A 22,497-nucleotide genomic window follows, 5' to 3' on the forward strand; every position below is an offset into this window, starting at 1 on the left:
GGTGAACAATTTTGTACTTCCTTTTGTGTTATCTAAGAAAATAGCTCCTCATGTTTGATTTTTTCGATGCCCTGATCCAGCTGGGCAGAAGCAAAGACAACCCCAACAAAACTGGCTTCGGAGAAGTATCTGGATGCAGGGCAAGTGGTTCGCTCTTTATTCACCAATGAGGTGAGAGAACAAAGCTCCCTAAAGGTTTGCTAGGACACTGAAACTGCAGTGTTCAAAGAAAGTAACATTTTAACCTTGGTGGTAGAGGGCCACTTGGGATGGAGTTGATAAGCCCCACGTGGGGCTCCCTGCCTGCTTTGCAGGGAGGCCTGCTTCTCCCTCTCCCACTCTCCCTGCTTGTGTTCCCTTTCTCAGTGTAATAAAGAAAATCTTTAAAAACAAAACAAAATAAAAAACCCCAAACTAGTTAATCTTAAAGATTTTATTTATTTATTTGAGGGGGTGTGGGCTGAGGGAGAGTGGGTGAGAGAATCCAGAGCAGACTCTGAGCTTAGTGCATAAGCAGATGGGGGCCTCGATCTCACAACCCCCGAGAACATGACCTCAGCTGAAATCAAGACTGGGCCGCTCGACCACCGGCGCACCCAGGCACCCCTAATCCTAATTTAGAAGCTGCTAATTGACAGGCCAGGGTCCACACCTGGTGGACGTATTGTCTTGGTGTATGCTAACACATTAACATTTTTTAAAAAGATTTTATTTATTTGACAGAGATCACAAGTAGGCCGAGAGGCAGGCAGAGAGAGCAGAGGAAGCAGGCTCTCTGCTGAGCAGGAAGCCTGATGTGGGGCTCCATCCCAGGACCCTGCTTTCATGACCTGAGCTGAAGGCAGAGGTTTAACCCTGAGCTACCCAGGCGCCCCACACATTAACATTTTTTTTTCCACACATTAACATTTTTAAAATGAGTTGACATTTGGGGCGTCTGGGTGGCTCAGTCGGTAAAGCGACTGCCTTTGGCTCAGGTCATGATCCCGGCGTCTTGGGATCAAGTCCCACATTAGGCTCTCTGCTCAGAGGGGAGGCTCCTTCTCCCTCTGACCCTCTCCCCTCTCCTGCTCTCTCTCTCACAGACAAAATCTTTAAAAATAAATAAAATGAGTTGACATTTAAAAATTGGGAGATTGCACAAAGATATTTCCATTTGCTACTTCTCCTGAATTCATAGGAACTGAACATCCAAGCTGGCAATTGCCTGGAGTTGAATGGCAGCTGCCTGCTTTAGGCCGAGCCTATATTCTTGGGTTCCCCAAGTCCTCACCACTCTCTCATATCCCAGACACTGAGGCCAAGGGTCATATGCCACCTATCATCTCATCCTGTGGTATTGGGGTATCTTTTACACCCCTCTGTTTTCAATCAATTATACTGCTCACTCAGACTCTTGAATTTGTGACCCATTTTTCAGTTTAATGTAATAAATAATTGAGTGATTGCCCTGCAGTGGTGGGAGAGGCAGAAGGAGTTAAAGGATCTTACCTAGTTCATTGTTGCTAAACTCTGGGCTGTGATTCACAATCGTCAGTGGGGTCATGGAATCATTTGGCTTAGTGGATTTCAGACAAATTTTAGAATAGGATGGAATAAAATGAAAATATTGGAGTGTGTTTACATAGTAAAGATTGTTTCATGAAATTTATTTCTGTTAAATGCGTGTACTAGGCCTGAATAGTCCAAGTAGGAGAGATTGTTCTGGGGTATGGTGCATCTGGAAACATTCATGAGCTGTCAGGAGCTTAGAAGGAAGAGGTACCCAGTTGGCTGGCTCATGTGATTGTGGGAGGCTATTTCGAACAAAGGTAATAGAGAGCCAAGAGGACAGGATATGGGCAAGGAATGTCCCTTTAACTGCCTGATGGAAGAGCTCAGAGAGAAGCGAGATAAGGAAAATCTTGGGGATAGGGAAGAGGGAACCATTTTGAGGCCCTTCCATGCCAGGACTTAAATGCTTACCTATGAAAAAGTAGGAACCTACTGGAAAAAAAATTACCATTTATGTGAAGACTTCCCCAATAAGGGTAAGGAACTTATAAGGTCAAATTTAATTCGTACAACCTGAAGAGCTAAGCCTTGTTAACCTTATTATTTATTTTTTAAAGATTTTATTTATTTATTTATTTGGCAGACAGAGATCACAAGCAGGCAGAGAAGCAGGCAGAGAGAGAGAGGGGGGATGCAGGCTTACCGCCAAGCATAGAGCCCAATGCGGGGTTCGATCCCAGGACCCCGGGATCATGACCTGAGTCAAAGGCAGAGGCTTTAACCCACTGAGCCACCCAGGTGCCCCAACCTTATTATTTCTTAAAAGGTTTTAGTTATTTGAGAAAAAGAGAAAGCAAGCACAGAGGGAGAGGGAGAAGCAAGACTCCCTGTTAAGCAGAGAGCCCGACACAGGGCTGGATCTCAGGACCCTGAGATCATGACCGGAGTTTTAAGGCAGACGCCCAACTGACTGAGCCACCCAGGTGTCCCTATCCTTATTTATTTATTTATTTATTTAAAGATTTTGTTTATTTATTTGACAGACAGAGATCACAAGTAGGCAGAAAGGCAGGCAGAGAGAGAGAGGGAAGCAGGCTATCTGCCGAGCAGAGAGCCTGATATGGGGCTCGATCCCAGGACTCTAGGATCATGACCTGAGCTGAAGGCAGAGGCTTTAACCCACTAAGCCACCCAGGCGCCCCTATCCTTATTTAATAGATTAAAAAAGAAAAGAAGCAAAAAGATGCTAAATGACTCACTAAAGATCGACAGCAGAGCAGAATTCAAGTACAGGTCTGATTATAAAGCCCACACATTTAAAAAAAATATTTATTTGACAGAGAGAGAGTGAAGACAAGGAGGAGGAGTGGGAAAGGGAGAAGGAAGCAGGGAGTCTGATGTGGGGCTCGATCCTAGGACCCTGGGATCATGACCTGAGCCGAAGGCAGATGCTTAACAACTAAGCCACCCAGGCGCCCAGGCCCACACACTTCTAATTACTTTAAAAAAATAATTTTTTATAAGATTTTATTAATATATTTGACAGACAGAGATCACAAGTAGGCATAGAGACAGGCAGAGAGAGAGGAAGGGAAGCAGGCTCCTGGCCAAGCAGAGAGCCCAATGCGGGGCTTGATCCCAGGACTCTGAGATCATGACCAGAGCCGAAGGCAGAGGCTTTAACCCACTGAGCCACCCAGGTGCCCCTAAAAAAATTAATTTTTAAAAAGATCTTATTTATTTATTTGAGAGAGAGCGAGAGCATGAGGGGGGCAGGGTCAGAGGGAGAAGGAGACTCCCTGTTGAGCAGGGAGCCCAGCATGGGACTGGATTCTGGAACTCCAGGATCATGACCTGAGCTGAAGACTGTCAACTGAGTTAACCAACTGAGCCACCCAGGTGCTCCACTTTTTTTTAAAAGCAAGAGCACATGGAATAAGTGTAATGTTTAAAGGAAATTAAGTACAGTATACTTGAGAAACTGGAGGACACCCATCCTTTTTAAAACCTAGAAATGAATATCAAATACTGAATACTTAATAAATAATAGTAATAGCATAAATCTGGGAAAGGGCACTGCTTTCTCAGGCTGACCATGATGAGTTCAATTATTTCAACTAGACCTATGTAGGTATGCTTGTTTATTTTTTAGGTAGTGCTTTTTTTTTTTTTTTTTTTTGAGGTGGGGAGGAGTAGAGGGAGAGAATTTTTTTTTTTAAAGATTTTATTTATTTGACAGACAGAGATCACAAGTAGGCAGAGAGAGAGAGAGAGGAGGAGGAAGCAGGCTCCCCACCAAGCAGAAAGCCTGATGTGGGACTTGATCCCAGGAAGGGAGACCATGACTTGAGCCGAAGGCAGAGGCTTTAACCCACTGAGCCAACCAAGCACCCCATCAGTGACAAATTCTAACCTGAAAATTACCTGGTTTTTACAATTTTGACACATCATAATCCTCCTGACCCACACTTTAGGATTGCTCAGAGAGCTCCCCAAACCCATTGCCCATTCAGGTTGCTTCCCCCACACAAATGCCCACCCCACCCCCTTTGCCCGTAGATTCCAATATATCCTTCAAAGCCCAGTTTATTATCCAGTTTGACTTCAATTACTCATTTAATACTGGGGAGCTGCTGCCTGCTGGGCCGAAAGGTTGGTTACTGCCACCATGGAGCCAGCCTAATGGGAGACTGTCAGTGATCACCAAACACTGGGGCGCCTGGGTGGCTCAGTTGTTAGGCGTCCGCTTTCGGCTCAGATCATGATCCCAGGGTCCTGGGACTGAGCCCTGCATCAGGCTCCCTGCTCTGCAGGAAGCTTGCTTCTCTCTCTCCCACTCTCCCTGCTTGTGTGCCCTCTCGCTGTGTCTCTCTGTCAAATAAATAAAATCTTAAAAAACAAAATCGCCTGGGAGCCTGGGTGGCTCAGTGGGTTAAAGCCTCTGCCTTCAGCTCAGGTCCTGATCTCAGGGTCCTGGGATCGAGCCCCGCATCGGGCTCTCTGCTCTGCGAGGAGCCTGCTTCCTTCTCTCTCTGCCTGCCTCTCTGCCTACTTGTGATCTCTCTCTGTCAAATAAATAAATAAAATCTTAAAAAAAAAAATCGCCAAACACTATCAACAAAATGCTATGGCACTATGTGGTATTACAAGAGGAATGAACTTAGATTGGGGTCAGGAGAGGCATATTTTGAGGAAATATTTAAGGTCCGAAGGATGTGTAACACCTGGACAAAAGCGGCACCAAGCATTCTCTCTAGAGCACTTAATAAGTGAAAAGTACTGAGCGGCAAGGAAACCAGCAGTTGAGGAATTGAAATGAGCCCCCGTGGCTACAGTGTGAAGAGTGGTAGGAGAGGAGGTGGTAAAGCTTTATCGTTACCTCCCCGTGGCTATGACCTTCCACTGGTTTTCCAGAGGTGCCCCCAACCTGGGCTAAGAAACTTCCTTTGTGCATCCTCCCTGGGTTAGTCTAAGCTGTTTCTGGCTGCCTTCATCATGAATTTTTTTTTTTTTTTTTTAGTATTTGACAGAGAGAGAGAGATCACAAGTAGGCAGACAGGCAGAGAGAGAGAGAAGCAGGCTCCCTGCTGAGCAGAGGCCCATGCGGGGCTCCATCCCAGGACCCTGGGATCATGACCGGAGCTGAAGGCAGAGGCTTTAACCTACTGAGCCACCCAGGTGCCCCTCATCATGAAACTTCTTGAAGGCAGAGATTATTTTATATTTTAATTTTTGACCCTCAATATATCCCAATTAATCAGGTGTTCTGTTGATCCTAACCAAAGCTCTGACAAATGGTCAGAAGACTGTAATTTTTTTCCTTGGCTTCGCTGCTAAATTTCAGCTGGACAAAACCGCACTATTCTTAAGGACTCAAAACGTGTTTCAAGTCCATGGTGTTAAAGACCACTTGACTTAAACCTCAAATTATGTTTGTGCCTCTTTCGGATAACCTGCTGATGACCTCTAGTAGGCAAAACGTATAGATGTGTTAGGGTAAAGAGTATGTCTGGATTTGCCCTTATTCTGTGTATTTACTTAAAAAAAGGAGGGGGGAGACATATACGTAAGTATATGTCCACTTTGTATAATGAATTGACCAATTTCTGTTCTCTGAACTCATTAATTTGAATACATTTTGTCTCATTCCTGCGACCATTATCAGAAGTCATTTCTTCAGTTCAAATTAAAGTTGAACAGAAAGAAAAAAATAGCTTCTAAAAACAACCTTGATTTACCTAAAACGAAGGGCACCGATGGTTCAGAATCCCGTCCAGCAATACTAAGAAAACACGGTGGTTGATGAATCCCAAGACGTCTATCCTGAATCACAAATTCCTGGGTGACTAAAATAAATTCCTAGAGCCAAACTTAAATTGGGACTGTGACCGAGTACCAGAAAAGAAACACCTGCTTTATTAACACAACAGTAACAGAAAGGGTTTCCAAGTTCTTAGAAGGAAAATATCATGAACAGGCGGCACCTGCTAAGTGTTAAAAAACTCAGTGCCCGCGCTGATTGTTTGAGAGCTCCCCCCACACCCGGCAGATGTCTCCTCCGTCAGGGCTGCTGCGAAGAACAGGCTTCTCACTGCGGTAGCGTCCGTTAATTCCTCAAACAGGAGACTGAGATGGTATCATTCCTGTTTCAGAAGCTCTTGGTGTTAAAGAAGAGGCAGCAGCAGCAGCAGCTCTTAGTGTAGAGAGAACACAGCCATTTGGAAAACATGCTTGTTTCTTGAATTCAAGAAAAACCATGAGCCAATCTATCAATTTTTCTCCGCTCTGGTCTGCCAGAGTGGGGTCTGAAGATTCCTTTTCTGTCGCTATCACATGTCTGGGTAAGAGGAGGAAAGGTGGAGGGGGGCCCGTGGACAAGGGCTCCCCTCCCTCTGCGCTGGTGGTGGTCGCTATCTTTCGTGGAAGCTGCAGTAGCTGGGGGGTGGTGGGGAGGCCACCCACCAATCACCTCTTCTTGAAGCCGTACTTTTTGCGTTCATAAAAGAGATCGGTCTTAGAGCTCCCCAAGTTGACAATCTTTGGGCAACCATCTCTCTGGAAAACAGGATAGAGAAGTTGTTAAAAGCCTCTGAGTCTGAACTGAGAGGGACTGAAGATAAAAATAACTTTTGGGGGGCGCCTGGTTGGCTCAGTGGGTTAAAGCTTCTGCCTTTGGCTCAGGTCATGATCTCGGGGTCCTGGGATAGAGCCCCTCTGCTCAGCAGGAAGCCTGCTTCCCTCCACCCCTGCCTGTCTCTCTACTTGTAATCTCTGACTGTCAAATAAATAAATAAAATCTTAAAAAAAAAAACCAAAAAACTTTTGGATCAGTGGATTTGGCCATTTACTTTATCCATCCAGTTATCCTAGTCAATCAATCCTCGAGAATTTATTCCACTCTCCAGCCAGGGAGGCCCCCACTTCGAATGCTGGATTCTCCGCCCATTCCTGTCGGTAATATGATGTAGCTGTGGTAGAATTTAACTCTTAAAGATTCCAAAGGGTTTTTTTCAAGTGCGAGGTAAAAACCCTGTAATGATCCTCTATAGATCAAGCTCTCTAGCTCTCCTCCACTATCTCAAGAAAGAGAAGAAGACCTCCAAGGCAAAAAACCTACAGGCTTTAGGAGATCGTACATTACATGTTAAATACCATAGGGCTTGATGTGTCCTTATTAATTCATTTAATTTGACACATGGTCTTGGGGGAAGACTGCCCCTGTGCTAGAGATGGCTACTGAAGGTCTGTACTCTGATTTGTAATGACATGTTCCCGGGCCATTCTGTGCGCTTGAGTGGTTTCAGTGAAGCCCCTGGGAAACTGTGTTCTGCAGAAATGACTACGTAAGTTGCTCGGGGATGATGGGAGGAAAATTGGGGAAGATGCTACTAGAATAAAACCTTCACAGTCCTGATTTTATTAAAAACTGCTGTCAAGGGAGGTTGCTCCCCGGGACACTGGACTTTAGAATGAATGAACTGATCAAGTTCTTAGACATCGCATTTCTAACTTAGGTGATACCTCTTTTGGGGGACCAATGTCAACACTATACAAAAACCTCTAGGAACACACAAAGCCAACAATAACATCTCATTATTTTCTAAAAACATGTAGTATGTATTACTTTGAGGACTGCCGTCTGACGAGTTCAGCGTGCTGAGGGAGCCAGGGAGTGGGCCCAGCCCCACCAACAGCTCCCGATGTGAACTCAGGCTGTGTAATCTGGACTGAAAGTTCTGGTACAAATGAGGGTGAACCTGCCTCTTATGGTGGAAGTGGCCTGATACCAAACACCCGGGTGCTCTTACCTCTTTATCGTTAGAGATGCTATGAAATTTTGTGCTAGCATAGCCTGTTTAGGCTTATTATTGCCTTACTGACTTATCCCCAGATTCTACCAATACTGTATGACTATATGAGGTGAGGATGTGCTCTCTGGAACTGGCTGGCTTTTGTTGAATATGCCTGTAAATGGATAGCAGGATAAGGAAGAAGGAAGGACTGTTAAGAAATCTTGGAGGCTGGGGCGCCTGGGTGGCTCAGTCCATTAAGCATGTGCCTTTAAATAAACTCTTAAAAAAGAAAAAAAGGGGCGCCTGGGTGGCTCAGTGGGTTGAAGCCTCTGCCTTTGGCTCAGGTCATGATCTCAGGGTCCTGAGATCGAGCCCTGCATCGGGCTTTCTGCTCAGCGGGGAGCCTGCTTCCCCCCCTCCTCTCTCTCTACCTGCCTCTCTGCCTACTTGTGATCTCTGTCAAATAAATAAATAAAATCTTAAAAAAAAAAAGAGAGAGAGAGAGAGAGAGAGAGGGAAAAAAAAAAGAGAATCTTGAAGGATGGGGGCACCTCGTTGGCTCAGTCCAGGTCATGATCTCAGGGTTGTGAGTTAGAGCCCCACAATGGGTATAAAGATTACTTAAAAATAAAAAAAATCTTAAGAAGAAACAAGAAACAAAAGAAACCTCAGAGTATGATACAAGTATTTGTGAGCTGAGCTAGGGGATATTTTAAAAAATACCTGCAAGGGGTGCCTGGCTCAGTGGGTTAAAGCCTCTGCCATGATCCCAGGGTCCTGGGATTGAGCCTCGCGTTGGGCTCTGCTCAGCAGGGAGCCTGCTTCCCTTCCTCTCTCTCTCTGCCTGCCTTTCTGCCTACTTGTGATCTGTCAAATAAATAAAATCTTTAAAAAAAATTAAAGAAAAATAAAAATACCTGCAGAAGTCTGCCTTATGGCAGTAGTTCTTTTAGCAACTGCAGTGTCTGAATACTAGAAATTTCATCCTTTCTCAGATCCCCCCCAGAGGATCGACAGATCTCCCCATTCCCAGCACAGGGGCTTTTATTTTCGGCAGCTGTAGTTTGAATTGAAGGCGCCAAGTAAATACATCTTATGGCCACTTAATTTCTAAAATTTCATTTTAGTATGGGACGCCTGGGTGGCTCAGTTGGTTAAGCAGCTGCCTTCGGCTTGGGTCGTGATCCCAGCGTCCTGGGATCGAGTCCCACATCGGGCTCCTTGCTTGGCGGGGAGCCTGCTTCTCCCTCTGCCTCTGCCTGCCATTCTGTCTGCCTGTGCTTGCTCTCTCTCCCTCTCTCTCTGACAAATAAATAAATTAAAAAAAAAAATTTAAAAAAAAAATAAAATTTCATTTTAGTAGACACCAGGGGCATCTATCTGGCTGGCCCAGCTGTTGGGCACTCACTCTTGATCTCGGCATTGTGGGTTCGAGCCCCACAGTGAGTATAGAGCTTACTGAAAAAGACACCAGAATATCAAGTGCTTGTTTCAGTTATACTAAATGTGTCCACTGAAACAACTCTGAAGAGCCCTAGGCTGGGCTCCTGCCGTGACCACCAAGCAGAACTCAATGCCTATGGGTTTCCTTCCTGAGGAGGACTGTATTATAAGTCCATTTCAGCGGGAAAGCAAGTTACAAACACTACCCTGACCTAGTGACAAAAATCCAGGACTTTCAAGTAATATTTTATTTTTAAGAAATCTCTACACCCAGTGTGGGGCTTGAACTCTCAGGCCCAGTATGGAGTCAAACGCTTCACTGAGCCAGCCAGGCGCCCCTCAAGTAATATTTTATTTTACTTTATTTTTTAATATTTATTTATTTATTTGCGGCATAGAGCGTGAGTAGGGCCAAGGGGCAGAGGCGGAGTCTCAGCAGACTCCCCACTGAGCATAGAGCCTAATGCGGGGCTTGGTCTCACTTTAGATTACCTTAGCGGAAACCAAGAGTTGTACACTTAAGGACTGTGTCACCCATGTGCCCCCCACAAGTAATATTTTAATATTTAAAGACTTATTTATTTGAGAGAGCGTGAGCAAGCACGTGTGCACAGGAGTACACATGCTGGAGCAAGCAGGGGGAGGGGCAGAGGGAGAGGAGCAGACTCTCTACTGAGCACGGAGGCCGATGCAGTGCGGGCTCAATCCCCAGACTCTGAGATCATGACCTGAGTCAAAATCTAGTTGAAGGGTGCCTGGGTGGCTCAGTGGGTTAAAGCCTCTGCCTTCGGCTCAGGTCATGGTCCCAGGGTGCTGGGATCAAGCCCTGCGTCGGGCTCTATGCTCGGTGGGAAGCCTGCTTCCTCCACTCTCTCCGCCTGCCTCTCTGCCTACTTGTGACCTCAGTCTGTGAAATAAATAAATAAAATCTTTTTTTTTTTTAAAGATTTTATTTATTTATTTCACAGAGAGAAATCACAAGTAGACAGAGAGGCAGGCAGAGAGAGAGAGGAGGAAGCAGGCTCCCTGCCAAGCAGAAAGCCCGATGTGGGGCCCGAACCCAGGACCTGGGATCATGACCTGAGCCGAAGGCAGCGGCTTAACCCACTGAGCCACCCAGGCGCCCCATAAATAAAATCTTAAAAGAAAAAAAAAATCTAGAGTTGAAGCTTAACTGACTGAGCCACCCAGGTGCCCCAAGTAATATTTTAAATCCAACACTTATCATTACCAAAACAGAACACACCAAATGGAAATCTATACAAAACTGAAATGCAGGAAAAGGCAATTAAAAAAAAGTCTGAGGTCAGAAAAACAATTACTGGGGCACCTGTGGGGGCGGCTCAGTCAGTTAGGTGTTTGCCTTTGACTTGGGCCATGATCTTGGGGTCCTGGGATCAAGCCCCATGTAAGGTTCCCTGCTCAGTGGGGAGTCTGCTTCTCCCTCTGTCCCTCCTCCCTGCTTGTGCTCTCTCTCCCAAATAAGTAAATCTTTTTTTTTTTTAAAAGATTATTTATTTATTTGACAGACAGAGATCACAAGTAGGCAGAGAGGCAGGCAGAGAGAGAGGAAGGGAAGTAGCTTCCCCGCCAAGCATAGAGCCCGACGCAGGGCTCGATCCCAGGACCCTGGAACCATGACCTGAGTCGAAGGGAGAGGCTTTAACCCACTGAACCACCCCGGCGCCCCTCAAATAAGTAAATTTTTTTTTTTTTAAGATTTTATTTATTTATTTGACAGAGAGAAATCACAAGTAGGCAGAGAGGCAGGCAGAGAGAGAGGAGGAAGCAGGCTCCCTGACGAGCAGAAGGCCCGACGCGGGGCTCGAACCCAGGACCTGGGATCATGACCTGAGCCGAAGGCAGTGGCTTAACCCACTGAGCCACCCAGGTGCCCCCAAATAAGTAAATCTTAAAAATAATGAAAAATACAATTACTGAAAAGTGGGTCCACATCTTTATTTCTTAGAAATGATTGCAAAGAATTATGAAATGGGTGCTAGTGGCAAGATTTGCTTTATTAATTGAAATTAAACATGTTGTTCTGTTTTTTCTTTTAAGTCTTTATTTTTTTTTAAGTAATCCCTATACCCAACATGAGGCTCAAATTTACAACCCGGAGATCAAGAGTCTGATGCTCTACTGACTGAGCCAGCCAGATGCCTATTTTTTTAATTAAAAAAAAAAAAGGAGAGAGAGAGAGAGATTTATCTTTTTGGTGGGGAAAGAGTGAGCGAGAGTGGGGTGGAGAGGGAGTCTCCTCAAGCAGACTCCCCACTGAAGGTGGCGCCTGATGTGGGGCTCGACCGTAGGACATTGAGATCATGACCTGAGCTGAAATCAAGTCAGCCACTTAGCTCGCTAAGCCACCCAGGTGCCTGTTTTGCTTTTTTAAGGTAAACTCTACTGCCCAACATGGAGCTCAAACTCAAGACCCTGAGATCAAGAGTCAAAGGCTTTACTGAGCCAGCCAGGCCCCCAAGTGTTGTTCATTCTTTTGACAACTGTATTTAGTGAGTAACAATACTGTAAAAACCACACTGCACGTTGGTTGGGACTTTAACAATAGTATCATGTTTTCCATCTGAAAAGCCTTTAAGCTCTCTATAACTGCATCCATGAAATAACTAAAAAAAAAAAAAAAAAAAAAAAAAAAAAAATTGAATTGATTTATCCTGGGATAAAGTCCCTCTTGGACTCTCTGGTCAGCAGGGAGCCTGGTTCCCCCCCTCTCTCTGCCTGCCTCTCTGCCTACTTGTGATCTCTGTCAAATAAACAAACGACGAAATCTTAGCCCCCCCCCCAAAAGTAGTAGTTGTTGTAAAGGAGGTAAATTTCTGAATTAATTTTGAAAAGTACCAAGTGTCTTTTTTTTCAGTCTAATGGCTCTGCTGTTCACTAAACAGGGGGAAGAGAATGATGTAAAGAGCAAGAGGGAGAGGCACATCCTTGACCACCCTGAGAAGAGCAACACAGTACGCTGGTTTGAGGAAATGCTTTGACTTTGACCACCCATTCTTTTATTTTTTATTTGACAGAGATCACAAGCAGGCAGAGAGGCAGGCAGAGAGACAGGAGGAAGCAGGCTCCCCGCTGAGCAGAGAGCCCAACGTGGGGCTCAATCCCACGACCCTGGGATCATGACCTGAGCCAAAGGCAGAGGCTTAACCCACTGAGCCACCCAGGCGCCCCTGACCACCAATTCTTAAAAGTGATAAAACCATCTTCAATATTACCAGTTGGTGTTTATCTTCACCCAATGAAATCTTATTCCTTAGGACTTAATTTCTCTCGTTAGAGGGAAAATATAATTTGAATTTTAACTTTCTCTTGGGGGTGAGGAGGCAATAGTGAAATTAAAAACCTTAGAAGCAAGGAGCTGGACAACTTGGGTTCTAGGCCTGGATCTGCCACTGATTAGCCATGTGACCTTGGGCCAAGTTGCTTAATATCTGGAAGCTTTAGTTTCCTCATTTGTATCACAAAGACCTGGTGGAAAAGAACGTTCAGCACAGCTTGGGGCGTGCTCGCGCACGCGCGCACACACACACACACACACACACACACACACGAATGATAGTGGCTATTCTCCTTGTCTTCTGGTTGGGAGAGCCGAAGAAAATGTAAGTAAAAGAGATAAATCGAGGGGTAAGGAGACATCAGATCAGTATGACGCAGCACTATAGAAACTACAAATGAGTCCTCTGGCAGCATTGGCCCCAGACAGGACTCCTGAGTATTCTTGATGCTGAAAAACTAAGTGAGAACACCCATTTAGTCCACGGGTCTAATTCCCTTATAAATTATGAAAATGGCAGGAAGAGGAAGGAGTATGAGAACTCCAGCTTGCTTTGATGGCAGGATTTCTGCCTAGGAAAAACGTCTGAGGGACTTAATCTCCAAGAAGATCTGTAGGCTGAGAGGCTGGATCATGTCACTAAACTGCTCTGTGTCCTCTGGAAACTACTGCTGAATAAATGTAAGCTAGATACCATCTCAAGTATCCTCAGAACACTCCTGTACATTGTGAAGTAGATGGAGTGATGTCTAGAATAATTCTCAGGAATAGGGCGCCTGGGTGGCTCAGTGGGTTAAGCCGCTGCCTTCGGCTCAGGTCATGATCTCAGGGTCCTGGGATCGAGTCCCACATCGGGCTCTCTGCTCAGCAGGGAGCCTGCTTCCCTCTCTCTCTCTCTCTCTGCCTTCCTCTCCGTCTACTTGTGATCTCTCTCTGTCAAATAAATAAATTAAAAAAAAAAAAAAAATCTTTAGAATAATTCTCAGGAACGGAACGAAGCACAAAGATCCAAAGGTATCAGTTCACGTACCACATGCAGACAAGTCAGACAGTAATTAACATTTATTAAGCGCTCTGATTACAAGCTTATTCCAGACAAGAACTCCAGCTACAACCATGTAGACGTTCAAAAAAATGTTGTCCTTATGGACTCTGGAGCTAGTTTAAGACCTATTCATGTTTTCTCATCGTTGCTGTTGCCTTCCTGTGGTTTCACTGCTTACAGATTATAAATATCAAATACTTACTGTATACCAGACACTTTACATGGGGCACTACTATGGATGGCTTACAGAGGAAGCACCAAAATGTGGACCATGCTTGTAATACATACCAGACACTATACCAAGAACGTGGGAAAAGAGAGATAAATAGCGAAACCAAGGTCCTTTCTCTAAAGGGGTACAACCCAGTTGGTGGGTCAGATGGACAGAGATATGCTTTGACACACAAAGATAAATGCAAATCAGAGTTCAGGACAGGGTAATGTTCAAATCACCAATTGAAATTATGTTTTTGGTAGTTTATCTATGTCCTTTCTCACCTCCCTAAAAAAATTAGAAGACATAATGGTGTAAGAAACAGTTTCATCTGGCCAGATATGTCCCCCTTCCTGGGGCTAGACAGGCTCCAAATATACAGACTCAGGAGCCTGGGTGTTTCTACTCAACATGGGCACATCCTCCCAGAAGGACTTACGAAAGGATGATAAGGTGAAATGGGGACACCACGAGCTTTAGTCAGACAATCTGCGCCTGCCATTTAATAGCTGGTGACAGACTGTAAAATGGGGATAACATGGGACGCCTGGGTGGCTTAGTCAGTTAAGCGTCTGCCTTTGGCTTAGGTCATGATCCTGGCTTCCTGGGATAGAGTCCTACATGGGGCTCCTTGCTCAGCAGGGAACCTGCTTCTCCCTCTGCCTGCTGCTCCCCCTGCTTGTGCTCTCTCTCTCTGATAAATAAATAAAAATCTAAAAAAAAAAAAAAAAAGATAACAATAATCCCTAGTTATTGTGAAGTTATTGTGAAGAATAAAGGATGACATCTATAAACTATCTACTGTGTACGTGGGAATGTTAAGAATCATGTTTCTTTTTTTAAAGATTTATTTGAGGGGTGCCTGTGTGGCTCAGTCAGTTGAGTGTCTGCCTTCAGCTCAGGTCATGATCCTGCCATCCAGTCCCAGGCTTCCTCTCATCTAGAGCCTGCTTCTCCCTCTCCCTCTGCAGCTCCCCCTGCTGGGGCTGTTGTGCAGGCACGCACCTGTGTGTGCACAGGAGCACCCTTGGTCTCTCTCTGTCAAATAAAATCTTAAAAAAAGAGAGAATTAAAAACAAAAGATTTATTTATTTGACAGAGAATGTGCCCCCATGAGAGGGGGGAGGAGCGGGGGGCAGAGAAGCCTCAAGTGGACTTCCTGCTGAGCGCAAGCCTGACCCCAGCTAGATTCCAGGACCCTGAGGTCATGACATAAGCTGAAACCAAGAGTTGGCTCCTCATTCTACTGAGCCACCATGGCATCCCTCATGTATCTTTTACCTTAACCCTAGATTTAGGTAACCAGGGACCTTCTATTAGTGATACTATTATGACACTTAAAAAAAAATTTTTTTTTAAAGATTTTGTCAGAGAGAGAGCACAAGCAGGAGTGGCACAGCAGGCAGAGAGAGAAGCAGGCCCCCCGCTGATCAAGGAGCCCAATGTGGGACTCTATCCCAAGACCCTGGGATCATGACCTGAGGCAAAGGCAGACGCTTAACTGACTGAGCCACCCAGGTGTCCCACGTTATCCCCATTTTACAGTCTATCACTCAGCTAAAAAATGGTCCTGGGATCATGACCTGAGCCGAAGGCAGACGCCTAACCAACTGAGCCACCCGAGCGTCCCCACACTTTTTAGTGTGTCATACATAAGAAAAAAACAAGCAGATTCACAGTCCCCACCCTCTAAGAAGGCTCCTGCTTCCAACCTAAACAAAAATAGTAAAACTTGCTTTTATTATAGATCTACAAGCCCCCTATCCTGGCATTTGACTAAAGGAATTGAATAAGTAGCCACCGCCACTACAAAATGTCAAGGAGCAAAAATGTCACGAGATAGAATCACAATCCTGCACTATCAGCCCAAAGGCATTCTTTAGCGAGTTAAAGTGGAAATCAACTTGAGGTGTCCCAAATTCAACTGTCACCACATCCACTCAAACAATCTTTCACAATAGGAAAGAAAATGACTGAGCAGCTATTACCTATTGTGCACTGTGCCTGGACTCACAAAGGCAGGATATTGTTTCTGAAGAAGGATAATCAGAGGGGTGCCTGGGTGGCTCAGTGGGTTAAGCCTCTGCCTTCGGCTCAGGTCATGGTCTCAGGGTCCTGGGATCGAGCCTCGAGTCAAGCTATCTGCTCATCAGGGAGCCTGCTTCCCCCCTCCGCCCCCCGCCTATTTGTGATCTCTGTATGTCAAATAAATAAGCTTCTTAAAAAAAAAGAATAGAGAGAGACATCAAAGGAGTAGAGAGAGGGCTCTCCAAATTGCTGACGTTGACAAAGTTTTGTTTCTGTTGCATTTCAGCCCTTGATGCAAAATAACTGCCTTTTATTGGACGACACCCAGCTGACCTCACAGAACTTGAGGAAATTATAACCTGCGTGCCTAGCTGAACATAGTAATCTCTATGGGCCATAGGAGATTGCCCTGGTTGGCAAGAATTACTAAATAAAAGCAGCAAAGGTCAGATGGAAAGCTTAGTGTACACTCACATCCTTCTCCTGGATGGTGCACTCCTTACAATAATAGGCATCCGAGACTCCAGGGCCTCCACAGATCACACAGCGCCCCTGGTAAGAGCCATAATTACACTCATCACATATGCGCACCAGAGTGCAGGGACGCACGTAGGAGTCACAGATCACACACTTGCCATCACCTGGGAAGAAGAGAGAATGGAATTACACCCACATACAGGTACCTCCTTAAGTCTACTGACCTGCTTCTGCTATGGGGAAAATACAGTGGTCTCCACCCGCTAGTGACTTTACGACTCTCTATTTTGGTATTACAAAACTCAGCTAACCCTGTGTCCCTCTCAATCCCTTTAACGAGTAAGTTAACCAACTAATATATAAAGAGGTTAGAACATCACCTCATAGACAAGAAGTCTCCATCACTACTGGCAAAGAACGGTGTGTGGGTCGTTTGGGGACAGGGTCAGGCTATCTCCTGGCCAAAGCTACAGATTTTCTCAAAAACCCAAACATAACGTTTAAAATGTGCAAGTTGCAACGGAGAGATGGAGAGGGCTTTGGTTGCAGCCTGGTACTCAATGTTCACAAACTGCCAGGCACATCTACCCAAAACCCTCTTTGTGGCACTGCTGGAAATGCCCGTTTGCTGGCTTTAAACAAACTGTGAGGGGAAGGAGTGGGGTGTTTGGGAGGGCGTGTTCACTCACATTTTTCACACAGTCTTCCGATGGCTGCAAGATCAAAGATGGTAAAGAGTACAATTAGAATTGGTTTTGACGAAGAGGGGAAAGATCCTTGAGTCTGGGGTGGCGACACAGCAGGGACTGCAGTGAGCCCTAAGGGCTCCTATCCATCTAACCCTCACCGTAAGCTTCCATCCGAAGCAAACCCACACCCTTCTCAGACCGCTCCCAGGTCCTGGGCAATCTGAGCTTCCTCGGACCTCACTCCCGCCGCCCGCCTGACTCCCGGCACGCGCGCCCCCGCCCTCTTCGCATCAGAGACCACAAACGCGCGCGCTCCCAGGCTACCAACCGTGAGGCGGGAAACGTGGCGCCTCCGAGGCAAAACCCTAAGGATGAGATCGGAACCTCTGACCACCTCCCACCCTCCAGCTCCTGACACCATCCCCACCCTGACAGCCGGGTGCAGGAAGCTGCCTCACCAACACCAGCCTGCTTGCGGCAGAAAATCAAATCCGGATGATGTTTAGCCATAGTTCCAGCGCAAGCCGGCCACCGGAAGCTTAGAGAACTTCCGTCCGAACTTTAACCTCCATTTTCCAGCCCCCCGGTCGCCGTGATTGGTTCTCCAGGCTTCATCAAGACCCGCTCGCGCTCGCTCTCGCGTGATCTAAGCCTTAAGTTAAAAAATAGAGGAGTTTCCGTCGGGGCTTGGGAGCCAGGTCCTGGCAGATGCATGGAAGTCATTAAAAAAATTGCCTTTCCCAGATTTGGATGGAAGAAACAACTGAAATTTGCCCTTCGATAGCACATCTTTGTGTCTGGTATTTACTTCCGCAAGTGTTTTTTTTTTTTAAAGATTTAATTTATTTATTTGACAGAGAGAGATCACAAGTAGACAGAGAGGCAGGCAGAGAGAGAGAGAGAGGGAAGCAGCCTCCCTGCTGAGCAGAGAGAGCCCGATGCGGGACTCGATCCCAGGACCCCGAGATCATGACCCGAGCCGAAGGCAGCGGCTTAACCCACTGAGCCACCCAGGCGCCCCTCCGCAAGTGTTTTTATGCAGCTCTTTTCCTTTCAGGCCTCCGTTTCTAACACGGGAGCTCCGCCCAATGAGCTCCCCGCGCTCTCGTCCCTCTACCGAGGCCCCGCCTTTACCATTACGCGTTTCTCTTCCAGGCCACGCCTCTGCCCCAAAGCTTTAAATACGCCGTGGTTCACGTCATCTTTACGCGACCTCATCTTTGTCAGTGCACAAAATGGCGCCTTACAGCCTACTGGTGACCCGGCTGCAGGTGAGCGAGCTCAGGGCCCTCTGGGTTCACGAGGGCGGGGAGCCTCCTACTGAGCCTGCGGCTGTGGGCGAGGCAAGGCGAGGCGGGCCCGACCTCCCGCCGACTTTCCGTGGACCTGTCGGGGCCGCGGGCCTAGCGCGGGTGTCCGCTCCTCCCGCGCCCGAGGTCAAGGCGTCCCCGGCTCCGCTCTCCCAGTCCTGCCCCCGCCGCGTGGGAAGCGTAGGTCCAAGCAACGGCTGTCAGGTGAAGAGTGGAGGCACCCCTTTTTGAGGACTCCACTCCGCTCTCTTGTAGGGTGTTTTTCCCTTCCTCAAGGTGAGGACAAGGTGACTGGGGGGCGCGGTCGTTTTGGAGCCCGCTAGGCCCAGAGTCTGAAGGCCTCACTTCCCATCTCTAGGCAGCAGAGCCCTGCTAACCAGGGCCTTCTACGATTGCCAGGCCCGGAGGCTGTAGACGAGATTGGTACCCTGTTCCATTTTTAAAGGATCCTGCAGAACATACAGCCAAGAATGCGAGGGGGCTTTCTTGGCCCAGACATAGTAAATAGTAATGGTAGCAGTAGTCTCTCATTTGTGCAAGATTGCAAGACTGTTTTAATTCCTCATCTTATCATTTAACTCATATAATCATCTGGTGATATAATTCCCATTGGATAGGCTATAAAACTGCTAGAAAGTAGGTGAAAGTTTGTGCTCTCTTGAGTGTCACCGAGGTGCTGTTTGGAGCATCTGCCCTATTTACCCTTTTGTTGTTCATGTCAGCCTGTCTTCTCTAAGCCAGAGTGTGATCCTTGAGCTGACATTGTATTTGTGAGAGTACCAGCATAGAGTATTTTGAGCTCAGTTGCTTTTCATTTAGGAGGTAGGATAAAGAGACTCAACAGTTTGACCTTGACTCTTCTGTTACCAACCATCTAGAAAACTGACTGTGAATGCCAAATGGTTTTCTTCACTCCTAACTTGATAACACGAGGAAGGTGTTAATGGAAGGTTTCAATGTCAGGCATGTATTCTATTAATAAAAATAAAGCAAGCAATAAAGTTGACATTCTCTGACAATCTTTTACATTTAACTTTCTGAATCTGCTTTGAATCAAGTGGCATAGCTTTGATTATAAAATTAAAGAAGTTATGTGCTATACTCTCAGGAAGCATTGTGTTACTAGGGTTTGTTTTTGTTTGTGTTTTTTAATCATATTGCTTAAATTTAGACCATATGGTTTAAAATGAAATCATCATTTGTCTTAAATACTTCTGATCTCTCAATTTTGGACAAAGACAAGGGGTTTGCCCTAATTTTCTCTTTAGAGCTTTTTTTTAAGATTTTATTTATTTGACAGACAGAGATCACAAGTAGGCAGAGAGGCAGGCAGAGAAAGAGAGGGGGAAGCAGGCTCCCTGCTGAGCAGAGAGCCGGATGGGGGGCTCTATCCCAGGACTTTAGGATCATTACCTGAGCTGAAGGCAGAGGCTTAGCCCTCTGAGCCACCCAGGTGCCCCTCTTTAGAACTTTTGATTTTCTAGGTTAATGATGTAGAAAGAAAGGTAGTTGTTTTTTCCTGATCCTGCTGCCCCATGATGTAGTGAAGTCAGGCAATATTATTTGATGGTTAAATGATTACAGATTTAGTGATCTTGGAAGGGAGGACTAATATCACGGTATTTTTTTTTAAAAAGGATTTTGGAAAGCTTTTAGTGTTAGACCAGTATAGAAAGAGATCTGGGCCATAGTTCATATTCTTTCCTGAACCTGTGACCTTGAGCAAATTACTTTGGATTCTAGTTTCCTCACCTGACAGATCATTGGGGATGATCTTCATTGACAAATGCTTACTGAGTACTTGGTTCCATTCAGATTGCTATGAAGTGATAAGAAAATGGAATATATTTGTTTTTGATCATCATGTAGTCCAGCCTCCTCTTTTACAGATGGATAATCTAAGACCTTGGAAGCCTGGGTGACTTCCAGTAGCAGAGTCAGGATTAAAATCCAGGTGTCCTCGTTTGTTCATTCAGCTAAGATGAATGAAAAGCAGTATACCACACTGCCTCTCAGTAGCCAAGCTATCTTAAATAATGGCCTGCTAACACTGTCCTCTGAGAACCTTGTAAACTTACCTTTTTTGTATTTAGCTACATTTGAGAAGTGATGGTACTGCTTCAGTTGTCATGTCTGTAGAACCCTGTCCGTGCATTCAATTTATTCCGACCTCATTCCATGCATATTCATTGAGTACCCACCACTTGCTTCAAATACAATGATAAGCAAAGCAGACAGTTCCCATTCTCGTGGAACTTCTACTCTATTCTTCTACCATACTATATTCTATTATATAGTCAGTGTGTTTTCCTGCAGAGGGCCTTGAAAATCTTTCTCAGCCAAAATATTTTTCTTCTGCCCTTAGCTGGACCAAAGGTGAAGGTAAATAATAGAATGATGGCAGTTTCTACTGCCATTGAGAGTACCTAACATTTACCTTACTGTGTGCCAGTAATCCCACATGATGCCATGAGATAAGGCAGACCTATTGGCTCTAATAGATGAAGAAACAGGATTGGAGAAGAAACACAGTATGATGCTTAAGAACTGGGTTCTCACGTCGTACTACCGGGACCTGAAAGCTGACTCTAATATTCCCCAGCCATGACTGGGCAGATTACTTGACCTCTCTGTACCTGTTCCCTCACCGGTAAGATACAGATAATGATAGTACATCTGGTTTATTTGATTATTGTATTATAGTTGCAAACTAGAACCCTCCCTGTACCTAGTAAGGGCTATATAATTAAGTACAATTAAGCTAAGTAACATGAAACAAATGTGTCTAATGCTCATTAGTCATTAGCAGGTGTGATTTGAATCTGTACTTTTTATTTTTGGTACCTTTTTGATTCCAGAGTCTGAGTTCCTAGCACCTGTGTTATACTGCTTCCCTTTGGCATCAAGACTCAGCTTATCCCCCAGGGTACTGTTAATGCTTCTTCTTCTTCTTTTTTTTTTTTTTTTTTTAAGATTTTATTTATTTATTTGACAGACAGAGATCACAAGTAGGCAGAGAGGCAGGCAGAGAGAGAGGAGGAAGCAGGCTCCCCGCTGAGCAGAGAGCCCGATGTGGGGCTCGATCCCAGGACCCTGGGATCATGACCTGAGCTGAAGGCAGAGGCTTTAACCCACTGAGCCACCCAGGTGCCCCCTGTTAATGCTTCTTCTTCTTCTTTTTTTTTTTTTTTTAAAGATTTTATTTATTTATTTGTTAGAGAGAGAGAGAGAGAGAGAGCGCGCAAGCACAGGCAGACAGAGAGGCAGGCAGAGGCAGAGGGAGAAGCAGGCTCCCTGCTGAGCAAGGAGCCTGATGTGGGACTTGATCCCAGAACACTGGGATCATGACCTGAGCTGAAGGCAGCCGCCCAACCAACTGAGCCACCCAGGCATCCCCCCTGTTAATGCTTCTTTACCTGAGAACAGATCTCCTTAAGTTGAAAGTGTTCCACTGTTTGTTTGTTTTTTTTTTTTAAAGATTTTACTTACTTATTTGACAGACAGCAATCACAAGTAGGCAGAGAGGCAGGCAGAGAGAGAAGGGGGAAGCAGGCTCCCCCTCACCGAGCAGAGAGCCCGATGCAGGGCTCGATCCCAAGCTCAATCCCTGAGACCACGACCTGAGCCAAAGGCAGAGGCTTTACCCACTGCCACCCAGGCGCTCCGAAAGTGTTCCACTGTTTAACAGTGCCTGCCACCAGCTTGTAAGGTTAGAAACAGAGAAAAAAAAAATGGAGGTCAGCATTTTGAAAGGCCCCATCTACTCTCTGGTGTTTATTTTTTATTTGTGTGCACACAACTGTGGATGGTAGATAAAAGAGGTTGGGTGCTTGCAAATATGTTTCTTAGGTCTTTGGTTTTGCCTTGAGGTGCTGAGTTGCTGAGTTCCTCATCATGTAACCTCACACGCAAATCCAAGATGGCCATTCACTACAATGGAGTCTGACAGATTTGGCAGAAGTAAAGTTCTCTGTCAAGTGCTAGGTTGAAACCACCCACTACCTTGGGAATTAGGAAATGGGTCATTCTGGTTGCATGTCACTGTAGTCTGGTCTCAGGTATCCTGTAGTCAGCTGGTGACTGGAGTTGAGTAGATGAATGAATGATTGAACGGATGAGTAAGCAAACTTCAACAAACGTCGAGTCTAAACTTTGGGCCGAGAGAGTAGAGTCACCATCTTGAGAACTAGGGGAGTGCATTGTTGC

General features: G+C 45.7%; 2 protein-coding genes across 2 annotated transcripts in view; one reads left to right on the top strand and one right to left on the bottom strand.

The window, feature by feature from the left end:
• Positions 1-5,887: 5,887 nt before the first annotated feature.
• On the bottom strand, positions 5,888-17,575 carry PHF5A (PHD finger protein 5A). Its single transcript, XM_047741756.1, has 4 exons — positions 17,440-17,575; positions 16,982-17,005; positions 16,290-16,456; positions 5,888-6,549 (listed from the first exon to the last, which is right to left on the bottom strand). The coding sequence occupies exons 1-4, from the start codon at positions 17,489-17,491 to the stop codon at positions 6,460-6,462; spliced, it is 333 nt and encodes a 110-aa protein (XP_047597712.1). The 5' UTR covers positions 17,492-17,575; the 3' UTR covers positions 5,888-6,459.
• Positions 17,576-18,136: 561 nt separating this feature from the next.
• ACO2 (aconitase 2) overlaps positions 18,137-22,497 on the top strand; it is a 56,371-nt gene continuing 52,010 nt past the window's right edge. Inside the window, exon 1 of the mRNA XM_047741747.1 lies at positions 18,137-18,252. Within this exon, the coding sequence (XP_047597703.1) occupies positions 18,217-18,252 (36 nt within the window). The 5' untranslated portion in view covers positions 18,137-18,216. The remainder of the gene's footprint in view (positions 18,253-22,497) is intronic.

This window comes from Lutra lutra, chromosome 8 (assembly GCF_902655055.1).
Source record: "Lutra lutra chromosome 8, mLutLut1.2, whole genome shotgun sequence".
Taxonomy (NCBI): domain Eukaryota; kingdom Metazoa; phylum Chordata; class Mammalia; order Carnivora; family Mustelidae; genus Lutra; species Lutra lutra.

Bases quoted from the DNA above. Each gene is read 5' to 3' on its own strand.
- PHF5A (XM_047741756.1), bottom strand. From the start codon at position 17,491: ATGGCTAAACATCATCCGGATTTGATTTTCTGCCGCAAGCAGGCTGGT. The intron at 16,457-16,981 runs GTGAGTGAACAC...TCTTCTTCCCAG, and splicing joins CGGAAGACTGTGTGAAAAAT to GTGATGGCAAGTGTGTGATC. The intron at 6,550-16,289 runs GTGAGTGTACAC...CCTGTTTTCCAG, and splicing joins GCACCATCCAGGAGAAGGAT to AGAGATGGTTGCCCAAAGAT.